General features: G+C 43.3%; 7 protein-coding genes across 7 annotated transcripts; 3 read left to right on the top strand and 4 right to left on the bottom strand.

Annotated features, from left to right (window-relative positions):
• Window positions 1–147: 147 nt before the first annotated feature.
• Window positions 148–1,820, bottom strand: LOC108057253 (uncharacterized). The gene is made up of 2 exons (XM_017141428.3): window positions 1,659–1,820; window positions 148–1,066 (listed from the first exon to the last, which is right to left on the bottom strand). The coding sequence occupies exons 1-2, from the start codon at window positions 1,713–1,715 to the stop codon at window positions 209–211; spliced, it is 915 nt and encodes a 304-aa protein (XP_016996917.2). The 5' UTR covers window positions 1,716–1,820; the 3' UTR covers window positions 148–208.
• Window positions 1,821–1,881: 61 nt separating this feature from the next.
• Window positions 1,882–2,402, bottom strand: LOC108057254 (ATP synthase membrane subunit K, mitochondrial). Its single transcript, XM_017141429.3, has 2 exons — window positions 2,214–2,402; window positions 1,882–2,150 (listed from the first exon to the last, which is right to left on the bottom strand). The coding sequence occupies exons 1-2, from the start codon at window positions 2,274–2,276 to the stop codon at window positions 2,022–2,024; spliced, it is 192 nt and encodes a 63-aa protein (XP_016996918.1). The 5' UTR covers window positions 2,277–2,402; the 3' UTR covers window positions 1,882–2,021.
• Window positions 2,403–4,962: 2,560 nt separating this feature from the next.
• Obp19a (Odorant-binding protein 19a) lies at window positions 4,963–6,260 on the top strand. Its single transcript, XM_017141425.3, has 3 exons — window positions 4,963–5,031; window positions 5,090–5,257; window positions 5,930–6,260. Exons 1-3 carry the CDS (start codon window positions 4,963–4,965, stop codon window positions 6,131–6,133), a joined length of 441 nt encoding a protein of 146 aa, XP_016996914.1. The 3' UTR covers window positions 6,134–6,260.
• Window positions 6,261–6,458: 198 nt separating this feature from the next.
• Window positions 6,459–7,404, top strand: Obp19b (Odorant-binding protein 19b). Its single transcript, XM_017141432.3, has 3 exons — window positions 6,459–6,649; window positions 6,708–6,930; window positions 7,182–7,404. The coding sequence occupies exons 1-3, from the start codon at window positions 6,469–6,471 to the stop codon at window positions 7,264–7,266; spliced, it is 489 nt and encodes a 162-aa protein (XP_016996921.1). The 5' UTR covers window positions 6,459–6,468; the 3' UTR covers window positions 7,267–7,404.
• Window positions 7,405–7,527: 123 nt separating this feature from the next.
• Obp19c (Odorant-binding protein 19c) lies at window positions 7,528–8,367 on the bottom strand. The gene is made up of 2 exons (XM_017141430.3): window positions 8,023–8,367; window positions 7,528–7,957 (listed from the first exon to the last, which is right to left on the bottom strand). Exons 1-2 carry the CDS (start codon window positions 8,326–8,328, stop codon window positions 7,742–7,744), a joined length of 522 nt encoding a protein of 173 aa, XP_016996919.2. The 5' UTR covers window positions 8,329–8,367; the 3' UTR covers window positions 7,528–7,741.
• Window positions 8,368–9,929: 1,562 nt separating this feature from the next.
• Obp19d (Odorant-binding protein 19d) lies at window positions 9,930–11,403 on the top strand. The gene is made up of 4 exons (XM_017141427.3): window positions 9,930–10,113; window positions 10,842–10,930; window positions 10,992–11,128; window positions 11,187–11,403. The coding sequence occupies exons 1-4, from the start codon at window positions 9,954–9,956 to the stop codon at window positions 11,263–11,265; spliced, it is 465 nt and encodes a 154-aa protein (XP_016996916.2). The 5' UTR covers window positions 9,930–9,953; the 3' UTR covers window positions 11,266–11,403.
• A 96-nt stretch (window positions 11,404–11,499) lies between these two features.
• Pp4-19C (protein phosphatase 19C) lies at window positions 11,500–14,486 on the bottom strand. Its single transcript, XM_017141467.3, has 3 exons — window positions 14,346–14,486; window positions 12,401–13,297; window positions 11,500–12,345 (listed from the first exon to the last, which is right to left on the bottom strand). The coding sequence occupies exons 2-3, from the start codon at window positions 13,192–13,194 to the stop codon at window positions 12,216–12,218; spliced, it is 924 nt and encodes a 307-aa protein (XP_016996956.1). The 5' UTR covers window positions 13,195–13,297; window positions 14,346–14,486; the 3' UTR covers window positions 11,500–12,215.
• Window positions 14,487–14,611: the final 125 nt, after the last annotated feature.

The raw sequence follows: 14,611 nt of genomic DNA, 5'->3' as shown, positions 1-14,611 counted from the left end.
AACTATAAATTTAGCAGATCCCAAGAGGCATAGATTTGGTGCCACTTACTTATAAATTCAAAGTGAAGTCCACCCGGGGGCGCCAATAAAGTTTAATTTATCCTAATTCCTTTAGAATGGATGAAGATTATTTAAAAACCCAAAAACTCCTTTTTTCATTTTTATTTTAAACTAAAAATTTAGCAGATCCCAAGAGGCATAGTGCCACCTACTTCTCGTCGCTGGTGAAATACATCCCGGAGGCGAAGCCATCGCTGAAGGCGCTGTACTCGGCCTGCTCCTCCGCCTGGGCACCTGCCTGCTCCCGGCTCAGCTCCTCCGGCTGCCCCGAGGCGTTCTCCTGGCCGCCGCTGGTGGGCACACAAGAGCGCGGAGCGGTGCGGCGCTTCAGCGGCGACTCATCGCCGTTCTCGTAGTCCTGACCATCGTCTCGCTCGTCCTCCTCTAGCTCATCCGTAGAGACTCCAACTGCGACTGCATCGTTGGCACTACCTGCCCCGCTGGTGTTGACCGCCGCATTGCCCAGAACAGCCCCAACGACTCCTCGCAGCACCCGATAAAAGGCGTCGTGCACCTGGCCCATCACCTGGCTGGCCGGACGCACTTGCTCCGCCTCGGGCTGCGCGTACTGGTGGTACTGATAGGGCGGCTGGATCTGCTGGCCACGCGCCCTGTTGCTGCTGTGCTTCAGGGATCCCTCTGCACGCCGCTGCGGCTCCTCGCAGGGACACTTGCGTCGCGGAGCCGAGCCGGATGCTCCTCCGGATGCAGGAGGCGCTGGCGGCGGCGGCGGCGGATCGTCCCGGCAGCCATTGTCATCCTCACCCGCCGACCGGCGCTGCTGCTCGCGATCGTACTCGGTCATCGCCCGCTCCGCACGCTCCCGGCAAATGGAGCAGTCGGGATCCACGCCATAGACGCCTATGTCGCTGTTGACCGACGGATCCTGGTCCGCCTCGCAGCTGCACTTGCCGCTGGCCAGCTCGCTGGAGGACTTGCCGGATCCGCGGCGCATCTTGTAGATGACGAACAGCAGGGCCAACGTGGCGTATGTGGCCTTGGCCACCTGTGAAATTTTTATGGGGCTTGTTTAGATATAAGCGAGGACTTTTTAAAATAGATTCTTTATTATGGAAGCATCTATCTAATTTAAGAATATTTTTTATTAATTTAATAATATGGGTTCTTCATGTAAGTAATGGGTGGAAAATTTTAATTTGTGCATCTTGACGTTATAGTATAATGGTGTTACTTTTAAAAATGTAATCGTTTTTATGTTCTGTATTGTTTTAATTTAATTTTTATCACTAATTTTAGAATTCGAGAGCTACTTTAATTTGATTTTATTTGGAGTAACTTTTAAAAATTTAATCGTTTTAATGTTCTTTATTAAGAATTTTGTTTTGATTTTTATCATTAGTTTTAGAATTTAAGAGGTATTTTAATTTGATTTAAAATTACTTCAAGAGTGAAAAGTGGAAGTCTCAGAAAAAGAAAATATATACTTCTATCTCATGTGTGTCTACAAAATATAAATCTTAAAGATGTTGCGGAAGATGGTAACTTCCGATATTCTAACATAGATTGTACAAGTAATCTCATGATAAAATAATACCAGGTGCATTAGTTATTCTAAATTTAAATAGGAGCTTTCTTACGTTAGCGCGTCCGTTGATGGTTGTCCCATTGAAGTACTTCTTGAAGCCGTCGGCCATTGTTTGGGGCTCTGGGAGCTAGGAATCTGGGAACTGGGGATCTGGAATTGAGTCCGGGTGCTAGGTGTGTGTGCTCTGTCTCCGGGCGAGGGTCTGATTGAATGGGATTGACAGAGGACGAGGTCTATGGCAGGGCCTACTCAAATAAAAAATTCGGTTCGAAGTCGAGATTTTAAATTTATTTGACTCAACAAAGTACACGAGGCTTGGGACTGTGCTTTTAACTGGGGGACTGGGAACTGGATTCTTTGACGGATCGGAGGAGTACGGACACACGGGGCTGGAATAGTTGGCATCAAGTATCCTCTAGCCGTGCAACAAAGCCTGCTGGCAGCCCTTGCAGTAGAGCTTCGCCTCGCGACGCTTCGAGTTGCGCCGATGCATCTTGACCAGGACATAGACCAGGCCCACCGAGGCCCAGGTGGCCTTGGCTACCTGTGGGTTTTCGTTTTAGAGGGGGGATTGTCCGAGGGACTGCAGAGATGATAGGTGACTTACATTGGCGCGGCCGCGCATTGTTTGACTATTGAAGACGTCGTTAAACTTGAACTGTTCGGACATCTTCGGTTCGTTGTGGACTGATTGATTCGGCGGAAAAATATTTAAATTTGGATACGATATTCGACCTTTATTTTTGACCAGGTTTCGGATTGTGGTTTCAATCGGAATTTTAAGTAACGTCACTCACGCACTGAACTCTCGACAAGGCCACCTCGTTTATTCCAAATGGAATATAAAAAATAAATTTACTTTATTTTACGATAGACTTTAGATGTATATCTGAGAATAATCTGTTTAAAATAGTTTTTCGCTGGAAACCACATTTTTAGGTTTTTTATAAATCAATGTGGCTATTTAAAAGGGTTGAGCATAAATATTATTTAGCATATTTTTTAGAGGCTAAAAAACTACAAATATCGATGTTCGTTGGGAGACACATATATTTCTAAAGGATTTCTCCATAGCTTTAATCGTAAATCTCTTTTAATTTTCATATCTTAAGTTATTCTTTAGAGTAAAAAGTCGTAAAAAGTGTGCTCTGAAATTAATTTCATCTTCCAAAGCACATTTTTACGACATTTCTCTAACGTAGGCTCATTCCAAATCCGGCTGTGCTACAAAGCAGATCTAAACAAGAGAGAACGCTATAGTCGGGTTCGTGTCCCGACTATCTAATACCCGTCACTCAGCTAAAGGGAGTGCGAACGCTGTGTCGGGTTGGTGTCCCGACTAATAATCGTAACTCAGCTAAAGGGAGTGCGAGGGAGATAGATATATGTTGACAATTTATAAAGCGTATAACTTTTTAATGAATGGTCCGATTTGAAAAATGTCTTCTACATTTCGATAGGTATAAATATACACAACAAAATTGCATTTATACTTCTCGGAAATCTTTAAAGATGTGGGCGCAGGACCCATTTTAAAATCGTTAGTGGGCGATTGTGGGCGTTAGAGGGGGCGTGGCGCTCGGCTAAAATAAACTTGCGCTGCGTAGGAAGCCAAAGAATATGTGTGGGAAATCTCAACCTTCTAGCTTTTGTAGTTTCTGAGATCTCAGCGTTCATACAGACAGACAGACGGACAGACGGACAGACGGACAGACGGACATGGCTAGATCGACTCGGCTAGTGACCCTGATCAAGAATATATATACTTTATGGGGTCGGAAACGCTTCCTTCTAGCTGTTACATACTTTTGCACGAATCTAGTATACCCTTTTACTCTACGAGTAACGGGTATAAAAACATAAAATATTTTCATCAAAAGTGGTTGTGAATTTTATTTGTTTTTCGAAATACAAAAAAAATCAGACGCGTGATAATGCATTACATTTCGGCACTTGAACAAATCTTCCAAAAAATATAGAAAACTCAATATAAGGTGAGGAACTTTACTTACACATACAAATTAAACAGAAATAATTTTCTTGTACTTTTATTATCAGTCCCTTTTTTTTAACTGCCTTGCCTTTTCAAGAACCAGGCATTGGATTTATCAATGGACTGGTCATATCATTAGTCTCAAAGGTCTCGGGAACTCTTAACTCTGAAGTATATTGCAGAATTATCCTTATGAATTATGGTTTTACCTGCAATTTTCGATGGTCCCGCATTATCTTCTTTGAAAAACTCAATAAAAGGTGAGTAACTTTGCATACATATACATATGAAACTGAAATAATATTCTTTTTTACACCAGAATCTGCATTGAATTGGGTGGATCAGCAGTCGTTCTTCGCTTGCCTCTTGACGAATGGACTGATCAAATCATTGGTCCCTGAGGACGAGGAAACTCATAACTCTGAAGGATAATGCAGAATTATCCTTATGATTTATGAGTTTTCGCGACCTCTTAGACCAAAGGTTTTGCAAGTTTCGATGGTCCCGCATTATCTTCCCGAGCCTGAGGGATGATCTTCGATTCTATCGATATGGGAGGAACGTTGTTAAGGACTTAATTATAATGAAATTAAAATTACCATAAATTAAGCTAACTCTGCTTGCACTCAATAAATGAAAGAATTAATCATATTTTGTATTTATTGCCAGCTATCTTTATCAATGATGTTTTTTCATGCCACACGCAATACGTTTTCAGCGTCATCAGTCGTACAGAAAGCACAAATGAAATGTATTGTCATAGTAAATGGCAACTTGCAACTAATTTAAATGATATTCAAATGTACCTACTTATTAAATACGGTACATTGTGGGTGAACAAGGGTATATCAGACAGATATATGTATTTCCTTTTTACCAATTGGTTAATTTATTATTTATATATTTTTCTACATTTAAAGGCATTTTTTTAAGTTCCTTCAAGAAACCCTTGCCAAAATTGGACAATAGGTAGCTGTTATTCGAGCCCATTTGCTTGAGAAGCGCCCCAACAGATCTCATATTGATGTCTTGTTTGCATTCGCATGATCGGAAACAGTCAAAAGTGGGCTCAGCCCACCCATCTCGGCGCCTTGCATGTCACCTCGCATGGTGACCCAACGCCGAACGGTCAATTAATGTGACGAAGATTATAGCCTATAGCCTGTAGGCCCACCTAGGACTTGGATTTAGATATGGAAATGGGCAGTGACCCACAATTCCCACACCCACTTGCTTGACAGTTCGATGGAATCTGTGCTATTAGCTCTATTATCTCGATCCAATATCAAGTCATTTGCATGTCGGCGGTCGCCTATAAAAGGAGTCTCCAATGTTTGGCGGACTCCACAATATCGTCTGGGCAATGAAGTTCCATCTGCTGCTGATCTGTGTCGCCATTTCGATGGGACCGCTGCCCGCATCGGAGGCAGGGGTAGGTCCTGAAACTCCCTGAAGAACACCCGAGACTCACCATTGCCATCCACTTCCAGGTGACGGAGGAGCAGATGTGGTCGGCCGGCAAACTAATGCGCGACGTCTGCCTGCCCAAGTATCCCAAGGTCAGCGTGGAGGTCGCCGACAACATTCGCAACGGGAATATACCAAATAGCAAGGACAGCAACTGCTACATCAATTGCATCCTGGAAATGATGCAGGCGGTAAGTGCACTAAAAAAGCCTCCCAATTTGAAATGAAAAAATATTTTTGGATCAATATTTTCATTGTTTCGGTTAAAAAACGAATTATTTCTTGTGTGGAAAATTGGGATCTGGGTTTTTGGTAAAAATTAAATTTTTTTTCTTGTTGTTTTTTTGCTGTAACTTGGCCAAAAATGGTCATACACCAAAAATACATACTGTTTTGAACAGATAACAAAATTATCAATAAATACAGAATACTTTCCGTGCAATTTTGGAAAAATAAAATTTTCGTCAATTTTTAATTTTTTTAAAAAAATTAAAAAATAAATAAAATGTCAAGGCTTAAATGCCAATCGTTAGGAAATTTAATAACGAGTTTAGAAAGGTATGACAATCCATATTTGAATTATTGTTTCCATTGTTTCGGTCAAAAAACAAATAATTTTTTGTGGAAAATTTGGTTTTGGGAAAAATTTACATTTTGTCTGTTGTTTTTTTTTTACTGTAACTTGGCCATGATATAATGATCCCAATTCAAAAAAGAGAGGAATTTTGCCGGCAAATTTCGATGGTCCCGCAATATCTTCCCGAACCTGGAGGATGATCTTCGATTGATTTTTGTCTAAACTAATAATTACTAATAATCCCCAACCTTGGGTCGATCAACTCTTCTATTTCGATCCCGCTTAGATCAAGAAGGGCAAGTTCCAGCTGGAGCCGACCCTGAAGCAGATGGACATCATGCTGCCGGACAGCTACAAGGACGAGTACCGCAAGGGCATCAACCTGTGCAAGGACTCGACCGTGGGCCTCAAGAACGCCCCCAACTGCGATCCCGCCCACGCTTTGCTCTCCTGCCTGAAGAACAACATCAAGGTGTTCGTGTTTCCGTAGGATACCAGAATACTAGAAATGCATCCGCAACTGATAGAGATCAGATCGCAATATCCATTGACCAAAGAGCGCCCCTTTCCCTAATTCCCCGCCCTAGAAGCCCCAGATCAATAAAGGTTAGCCCGAGGGCTACGTAAATTGTGGTGCATTTTGATTGGGCTGCGATGGTTTGTGGTTTCGGCTTGCATGATCCGCCCCAGCAATGTCATGGCTATCGCCGGGAGATCTACAACCGAGGCGATTGGCTTGTACCGGATGTGCTGGACACGATTGGGGCGACTATAAATTGTCCAGCGGCTATCGCTGGCCGTCCACTATCCACAAGAGAGGCGAAAATGATGCAGAGCAACCGGCTAACGATGACGATGACGAACCTCCTGATGGCACTGGCCTGCGCCGGTGTGCTGATGGGATCGGGAGCCTCGGCGGAGGAGGAGGAGGTCTCCATGACCGTCGACGAGGTGGTGGAGCTGATCGAGCCCTTCGGCGACGGCTGCACCCCGAAACCGTTGCGGGGTAATCCTACTTTCCATTGCCCATTACCCATCACATAACCCATCCGTCGCATCCGCAGAGAACATCGTCGAGATGGTGCTGAACAAGGAGGACGCCAAGCTCGAGACCAAGTGCTTCCGCCACTGCATGCTGGAGCAGTTCGAGCTGATGCCCGAGGGCCAGTTGCAGTTCAGCGAGGACAAGACCGTCGAGATGATCAACATGATGTTCCCGGATCGCGAGGAGGATGGCCGGCGCATCATCAAGATCTGCAACGAGGAGAAGAAGGCGGAGAAGGACAAGTGAGTGTTGGTCACAATCTACCAGAAAATACCAGAATAATTCAAAACTTTTCAAAATTTAGTACCAGAAATATTCAAAACTTTTCCAAATTTAATACCAGAAATTTTCAAAACTCTTCAAAATTTAATGACAGCGAAAAAGTTTTAGAGAGATAGAGATTTTGAAGGATAAAATATTATATTTAAATTATTTATTTATATTTTTTTTTCTAAATCATTTATATTTTTTTCTCTGTGTATCCCCGATTAAGGTGCGAGGCTGCCCACGGCATCACCATGTGCATGCTCCGCGAGATGCGCTCCTCCGGCTTCAAGATTCCCGAAATCAAGGAGTGAGTTGGATGAGCTGCCCTCTAAATTGCATGTTCTCCATTCTTTTTTTTTCTGTGTGTTAGTTCAGTTCAATTTAATTAGAAACAGCTCGAGAATTTGGGGTGGTTCCCAACACAAATAAAGCGCCCAACCAACGAAAAACTGAATATTAATCAACTGGGATGGGAGTAAGTAATACCTAAGTAATACTAGTCAAAAGTATTAAGTATACCCGACCCTAAAAATACTTATCTAACTGGGTTAAAATATCGTTAGAGTGCTAAATAATTTTCGTATTTATAAGTTTTATTAATATAATATTGCAAGCCCACAGCTTATGATTATAATAATTATTTAAAATATTTTTGGAATCATTTTAACGAATAATGTGCTCGAAATTCTTGTGGTCTAGTTCACATTTTAACAATTTAGTGAATAGAAATTGAGTGTTTTTCAGGATATTCCAACTGATCTTCACCAGAGCAGAGCTATATTATTATTACCACACCAGTTTCACGTTGCTCCGCTCCAACTGGCGACCGATGCACTGGTTGAACAGGTGGGCTGCCTCGCAGGAGTTGCTCCTGGAGGAGATGCCCCGGTTGCAGGCCGAGGCCATGCTGCTGCTGACGGCGATGGCCACCTTGTTGTCCTGGGTCACCAGGCTGGTCAGCTTCTCCACCTGGCTCAGGTTCAGCTTGTTGTTCTCGTCCATCTGGAGATTAGTTAAAGGATTAGTTAGTCCTATACCATACCTACATCTCCACCAAATCCACTCACCAGCTTGATCTTCTTCAGCACACACTCCGAAAGGCACTTCTCCTTCTCGCTGGGATTGGCCACCTTCATCAGGGGCCGCTGATCCCTGGGCAGCTGGAGCTTCTGGATGCACTCCGTCCTCGCCGTGTTGATCATCTCCTGCACCTGCGGCAGATTGCGATCGATCACCGTCCAAATGGGCTCTGTTCCGGTCTTGGGCAGCAGCTTGGCGATATCAAAGGCCTGTTTCTGGCCCTGGATGCAGTGCATCTGCAGCAAAACTCCCAGGATGACGGAGGTTATCAGTAAAATGGCGGATGGTTTCATCTTCGCAACGGGTTGATCTTTGGATCTCCACTTGATCGGGTTCTTGGCTTATATAGTGACCCATTAACCAAACATATTCTTCTGCACATGTCTTTTCTCTGCTCGATTTTGCTGATGACAACGCTTTTTCCAGTGTCAAGTCCATTAATTTCAGTGTCGCCCCCACAAGTCACGCTCCAAAGACGATCTTTGAGTTCACAAACAATACATAGCACATGTTCACTTTAGAATCTAGAGTCTAGACAATGGCAATCGGTTTAATATAGATCTTTAATCTGACAACCTGTAGAGGAAGTCCAATAGTTTGTAGGGTATATATATTTTTGACAGCAATTTATCCTTTAATTTTAAAGAGAATATATTTCAAAATAATGCAAAATTAAAGGTACTGATAATTATATAAACCTTCCATTTTAAACAGTCTACAGATCAATTAATATATATCATATTTACAACAATTTTAAATATCTTCTTGGTTACGTGTTTATTTTTTCCAATGAATAAAAACCTAATTAATTCCTAAATTTAGCTATGCGATAATATCTAAATTTATTTTATTTGTAGAGATTAAATATCTAAATTTTTTGGCTAATTGGTTTGGAAATATATGGTTTATTTTAAATCAATAATAAATTATAAAATAAACTTTTAAAACAAATCTATAATTTTAGTGAAAGTACTGAAAGACGGAAATCATTTTCCTAAAACTTCATTATAACGCTAAATAAATCTGAATTTTTTTTCTCAACGGATTTTTTATTTTTTTAGATGATTTACTATATAAAGCCACCTATATTATTTTTAAATTGGTCCGTAATTCTACGAACTAAGGTGATTTCCAACCTGTTAATATCGAAATCTTCAACCTAATTGCACTAAAAAATTAGCATGCAACGTGCTGACACGATATATTGGATATAGTCCAATTTCAGCAGTTCGATTGTACAATATAGATTGCGTGCCCTGAAATTTCCACTCGATGGCAGAGCAAATAGACTGGCGAATTATCAGAAAGTTGGCAAGCTGACGGACAAACTGGGAAATGGGAAATATGGGTATATTATGGCCTAAACGGTCAATTTGCCTGGCCGAACCCCCCATTCTCGGTGGGAGATGGGGAATGGGGGATGGGGTGTCCAGATAATAATATAATGACTGCTGGATGGCCCCCACGCCAGTCACAATCACTCATCTCACCCCAGAGCTGTTGATCGATTTAATTACGGATGCGAGATGGGATTTTGCATTTCCATTTCTAGTGCCATTTCCATTTTGATTTCCATTTCCAGTGATTTCATGCCAGTCACCAATTAAACAGGCAAGTGGAGATCGGTGGGCCATCTCGGAGTGTCACTTGTTCACACGATGCCCAGCCGAGGGCATCTCCGGCGGATCCCAGCCCGTCCAGATTCGAGCGGAGTGCAGTGAAGTGGAGTGTCATGTGCTGCCCATGTAGTTCATAATTGCGAGTAATTGCCGGAGCTGCTTGAGACGCGATTGATCCGATCTGCCAAGTCAATCACGGGACTTGGGCACTGGACTGGGTTCCTATAAAACGGAGGCGTCGCCAGCGATTCGCATCCAAGTCAGAGTTCGTACGTCGCGCAGTTCAATCGCATTTCGAAATGTCGCGTCTGGTCAACAAATCCGCTCTGCTCCTCCTGGGCCTGGTGGCCATGGTGTGCCTGCTGGGAGCCGCCTCTGCCAAGCCGCACGAGGAGATGACCAAGGACCATGCCGGCGAGCTGGCCAACGAGTGCAAGGCCGAGACGGGCGCCACCGATGGTGAGTAGTCCAAAGAAAGGGTAGAAAAGGAATAATTATTAATATAAGCCCGAGATTTTTAGAATATTTTTAGGGACATATTAATGGAAATTAAAAACATTCTAGTTATTCTCCTATATTTTAACAAAAAATTTCAAAAATATATATATTAATTTTTCTTTAACTATAAAACTTGAAAACTTATATGTATGCTATGAGGATCAATTTGATATTTAATATAGAAGGAATTCGGTTAACTTTCATCTCGATTTAACATTATTCACATATTCATTTCTCGTGTGATCGCATATAATTTTATTTTAATACCTATATTTCGACAAAAAATTTCAAAAAAAAATGTATATGTTCATCTTTAAATATGTAACTTTAAAACTGATATTTATGTTATAACTTATAAGGATGAATTTGATATTTATTATAGAAGGAATTATATTGTTGTTATAAAATACGGGAGTTCGACTACCTTTCATCTCGATTTAACATTATTCACATATCCATTTCTCATGTGATCTTTGAAATTTAAGTTTAATTTCAATTTAATATATTTTGACAGAGAAAAAAAAAATTGATATATTTATTTTTAAGTATGTAACTTTAAAAGTGATATTTATGTTACGAGGATCAATGGGATTTTTATTATAGAAGGAATTAAATTTCTGCTATAAAGATCGGGAGTTCAGTTACCTTTGATCTCTATTTAACATTACTCCCGATTTAATCCATTGCAGAGGATGTGGAGCAGATGATGAACCACGAGGCGCCCGAGAGACACGAGGCCAAGTGCCTGCGCGCCTGCGTGATGAAGAAGTTCCAGATGGTAAGTGATGGCCCAGTGATTTGAGCTCTGCTCACCATTTCTTCTTCTCCTTAAATTGCAGATGGATGAGTCCGGCAAGCTGAGCAAGGAGCACGCCGTGGAGATGGTCAAGGCGTTGAGCAAGCACGATGCCGAGAAGGAGGACGCCCCCGCCGAGGTGGTGGACAAGTGCGAGGCCATCGAGGCACCCGAGGATCAGTGAGTATTCCTTCACATCTGTTTTGGAGTAGCCTACTTATTTCTTAAATCCATCCAGTTGCGACGCTGCCGTCGCCTTTGAAAACTGCATTTACGAGCAAATGAAGGAGCATGGACTCGAGCTGGAGGAACACTGAACACCGATTTGATTCCCATTGCGAACCCGTTACTGCATCACAAGCGACCCCTCTGGAATATAACCATCTAATTTTTTTTATGTGTATCCTATGACTAGTCTTTAAGTAACCGATAAAGTGAGCAACTGCAAGAGATAATGGTTATTGGTTGTGAGTTGGGCGGTAAATATCTGCGATGGGTTGTCTTGGGAAAAAGAAACCCCCTTGGGAATTTGTATATTATAGACCTGCTCATTTTCGTCTCTCGGCTTACAATCTTTATTTTAAATATAAGTATATATAATTATTTGTATATAATATCCCAATCTGGGGCGTACTTAAAATGTTCTCTTACATACTACGAATTACTACACATTTTTCTTCGTATCTGGCTCTCCCCAGCTGTTTTCTCTAGCTGCAAAGTCGTTTTCTAATCAGTAAACATAACGACGACCTCGTTTGCCTCGTAATTCCGTCCTAACTCCGCCGACTTCATGCAGTCCGTCGGTCATTATAGTTAAGGGCCTTAACCTACGTGTAACGACTATGTTTATGGTACGTTGCCCGATCTCGGGGAATTCGCGTCGAGAAGACGGCAGTGGCGCACCGTCTGCGCCAGGCGAATTCGCAGGAGTCTCGGACACAGGGGTCATTAATCCTATTAGTTAGCAGCTAGATGCAATCCATGATATTGACGTCTACACTAGATGACTTCCACGTAACAGCACAAACAGCCATCAAAAGATCGCGAATTGCCAGATTAGACACAGACAGAGGTAAACAGATGTATAAAAAAAAGAAGATATCCAAGTGGAACTCCGGAACGTTAGAACTAAAACTGTGTCCGGCTGTTTGATATCCTAGCTTACGTTTATGTTACAATGGTTGCGGTTCGCGTTTGCTTAGCTTAGGCAGGCTGGCAGTTTTCATTTTCCTAGATGATTTTCCACCTCCCTCCTCCCGTGCTCGTCTTAGAGGAAGTAGTCCGCCTGGGGCTTCTTCGAGGGTATGCCGCGACTCTCTTGCGGGGCCGCCTCGAAGATGACAAAGTCGCGGTGCAGGTACTCGTTCAGCTCCAAGATGGCAGCCACATTGCCGCAGCTGCAAGGGGAAGTTGGTCAAAGGAATTCGCTTGGTTTACAGGCGGACAACTCACCGATAGCAGTAATTCGGCGCCGACCAGACAGTGAGAACGGTTTCGTTAAAGTGCCACTTGAAGCCCTCCATCACCAGCTGATGTGCGCGGCAAATCATGTCGATCTCGTTGGTTCGATTGAACTGGGAGACGACGTCGGAGCCAAAGAGATAGCCTGCGCCGCGCGGCGAGACGCCCCAGCCGGTCTGATCCTCCGGATCGCTCCACAGCAGATCGCACATGGGCCCGTCGTGCGGCACCTCCTGCTTGCGATCGATGCTGCGGATCTGATCGAGGTACTGGATCGACGGCGACAGGCCGCCGTGCACGCAGAAGATCTTGCCGTCGATGATCGCCGAGAGGCTGAGGTAGTCGAAGATCTCCGTGCAGTAGCGCCACACGGCCGTCGAGCCGTACTTGCGCAGGCACTCGTCGTAGAAGCCGTACACCTGGGTGATCTGGCGGGACTCGTGGTTGCCGCGGATCAGTGTGATGCGGTCCGGATAGCGAACCTTCAGGGCCAGCAGCAGCAGGAACGTTTCCACGCTGTAGTAGCCGCGGTCCACGAAGTCGCCCATGAACAGGTAGTTCTTCTCGGGCACATCGCCGCCAACCTTGAAGAGCTCCTTCAGGTCGTAGAACTGGCCGTGAATGTCGCCGCACACGGTCACCGGCGAGTCCACCCGCTGCACGTTGCCCTCCTCCACAAGAATCTCGCGCGCCTTGGCGCACAGGGCCTTAACCTCGTTCTCCTTGATGATCTCGCAGCGCTTCAGCTGCTCGATCTGGCGGTCCAGGTCGCTGTAGTCGGACATCTTCACCCGGAGGATGGCGGCAGCCGAGGCGACGGGGAAGCGGTGAATCGGACTGCTGGGCGTTGACGGGGCGGAGGGACAGCTTCGTATGTCGTTCACCGGGCTGGAGATAAAATAAGGGTCAATTAGTATTAGTTTGCATGTAGAAACGATCTTATTTTAATAGCTAATCGATCTGCGATCAAAAACAACCCTAAAACATGGAAGTTTTTCAGGAAATTGTGGCTCTACATAAAGAAATTAAAGGCTAACCATTGACACTTGTTGAAGAACCTTAAAAACCTCTAATACTTCAAAAAGTAAGATGAAAAAATGCTTAATTTTCTACCAAGGTTATCGTAACTTAAAGAAAATTAATAGTGACGAGGGTATCTGCAAGTCGGTACACTCAAACCAATTACCTTGTAATTGTAAGGAACTACTTTCAAGAAATTAACCATATGGGTTTGTTTTCCCAGAATATTTGCCATTCATTTGGTAACCTTGAGTAGGGTATTTAATAGTCGACTATCGTGTTATTCTCTACAGTTTATTTTAATGGCTAATCGAGCTGCGATCATAAATAACCCTAAAAAAAAGACTTTTTCAGGAAATTGTGGATTTCCATGAAGAAAATAAATGCTAACCGGTGACACTTGTTGAAGAACCTTAAAACTTTAAGAAAAGACCTCATATAGTTTAAAAAGTACGATTATATGATATCATAGCTTGAAGAAAATGAATAGTGACTAGGGTAACTGCAAATCGGGACACTCAAACTAAAACAGGGTATTTTTCCATACATTTGGCAACCTTGAGTAGGGTATTTTAAAGTCGACTATCCTGTTTTCTACAGTGTTTCCGAACCGAAACATTTCTGGGAAAGCGCCATATGTAGGCTTGGTTTTTCTATAGACTGCACTTGGTTGAGATGCACACACGAACAAAACGAAGGGTATTCAGGATGTAGGGCATCCTTAAGTCGACTGCAGCGATATTTTTTGTTTGTGTTTCGGTTTTTTGCATGCGCTGTTCGTGCGTCTGTGTGCGTCGGCTTTGTGCGGGTGCGTGTGTGTGTGTGGCTTGTCGCTGGCCTTTTGCCGCGCGCCATTTCCACAGTCTGCCGTGCTTTTCCCGGCTTTCCCGACCGTTTTCCCGGAAACGCTACTCACTCAGCGCAATGCTTGGGCTCGCTCGGCAATCCTTTGGCTCTCGTGCTCGCGGTTCCGTAGGAAAAATGCACATTCAATTTTTTTATGTGCCTCCCGTTTGGCTGTGCTGATTTCGTATGGTACTACTAATTTATTGGCAGTTTTTGCTGGCATTTCTGGTATATACTGAATTGGGTTGGTACTACTAATTTGGTATTTAAAACTGGCAGTATTTTAATACCAAAGCAAATAGTGGGCCTGTTTTGTTTGAGTTTTATGGCGCAAAA

This window comes from Drosophila takahashii, chromosome X (genome assembly GCF_030179915.1).
Source record: "Drosophila takahashii strain IR98-3 E-12201 chromosome X, DtakHiC1v2, whole genome shotgun sequence".
Taxonomy (NCBI): Eukaryota; Metazoa; Arthropoda; class Insecta; order Diptera; family Drosophilidae; genus Drosophila; species Drosophila takahashii.
This window is presented reverse-complemented; position numbering and strand designations above follow the sequence as displayed.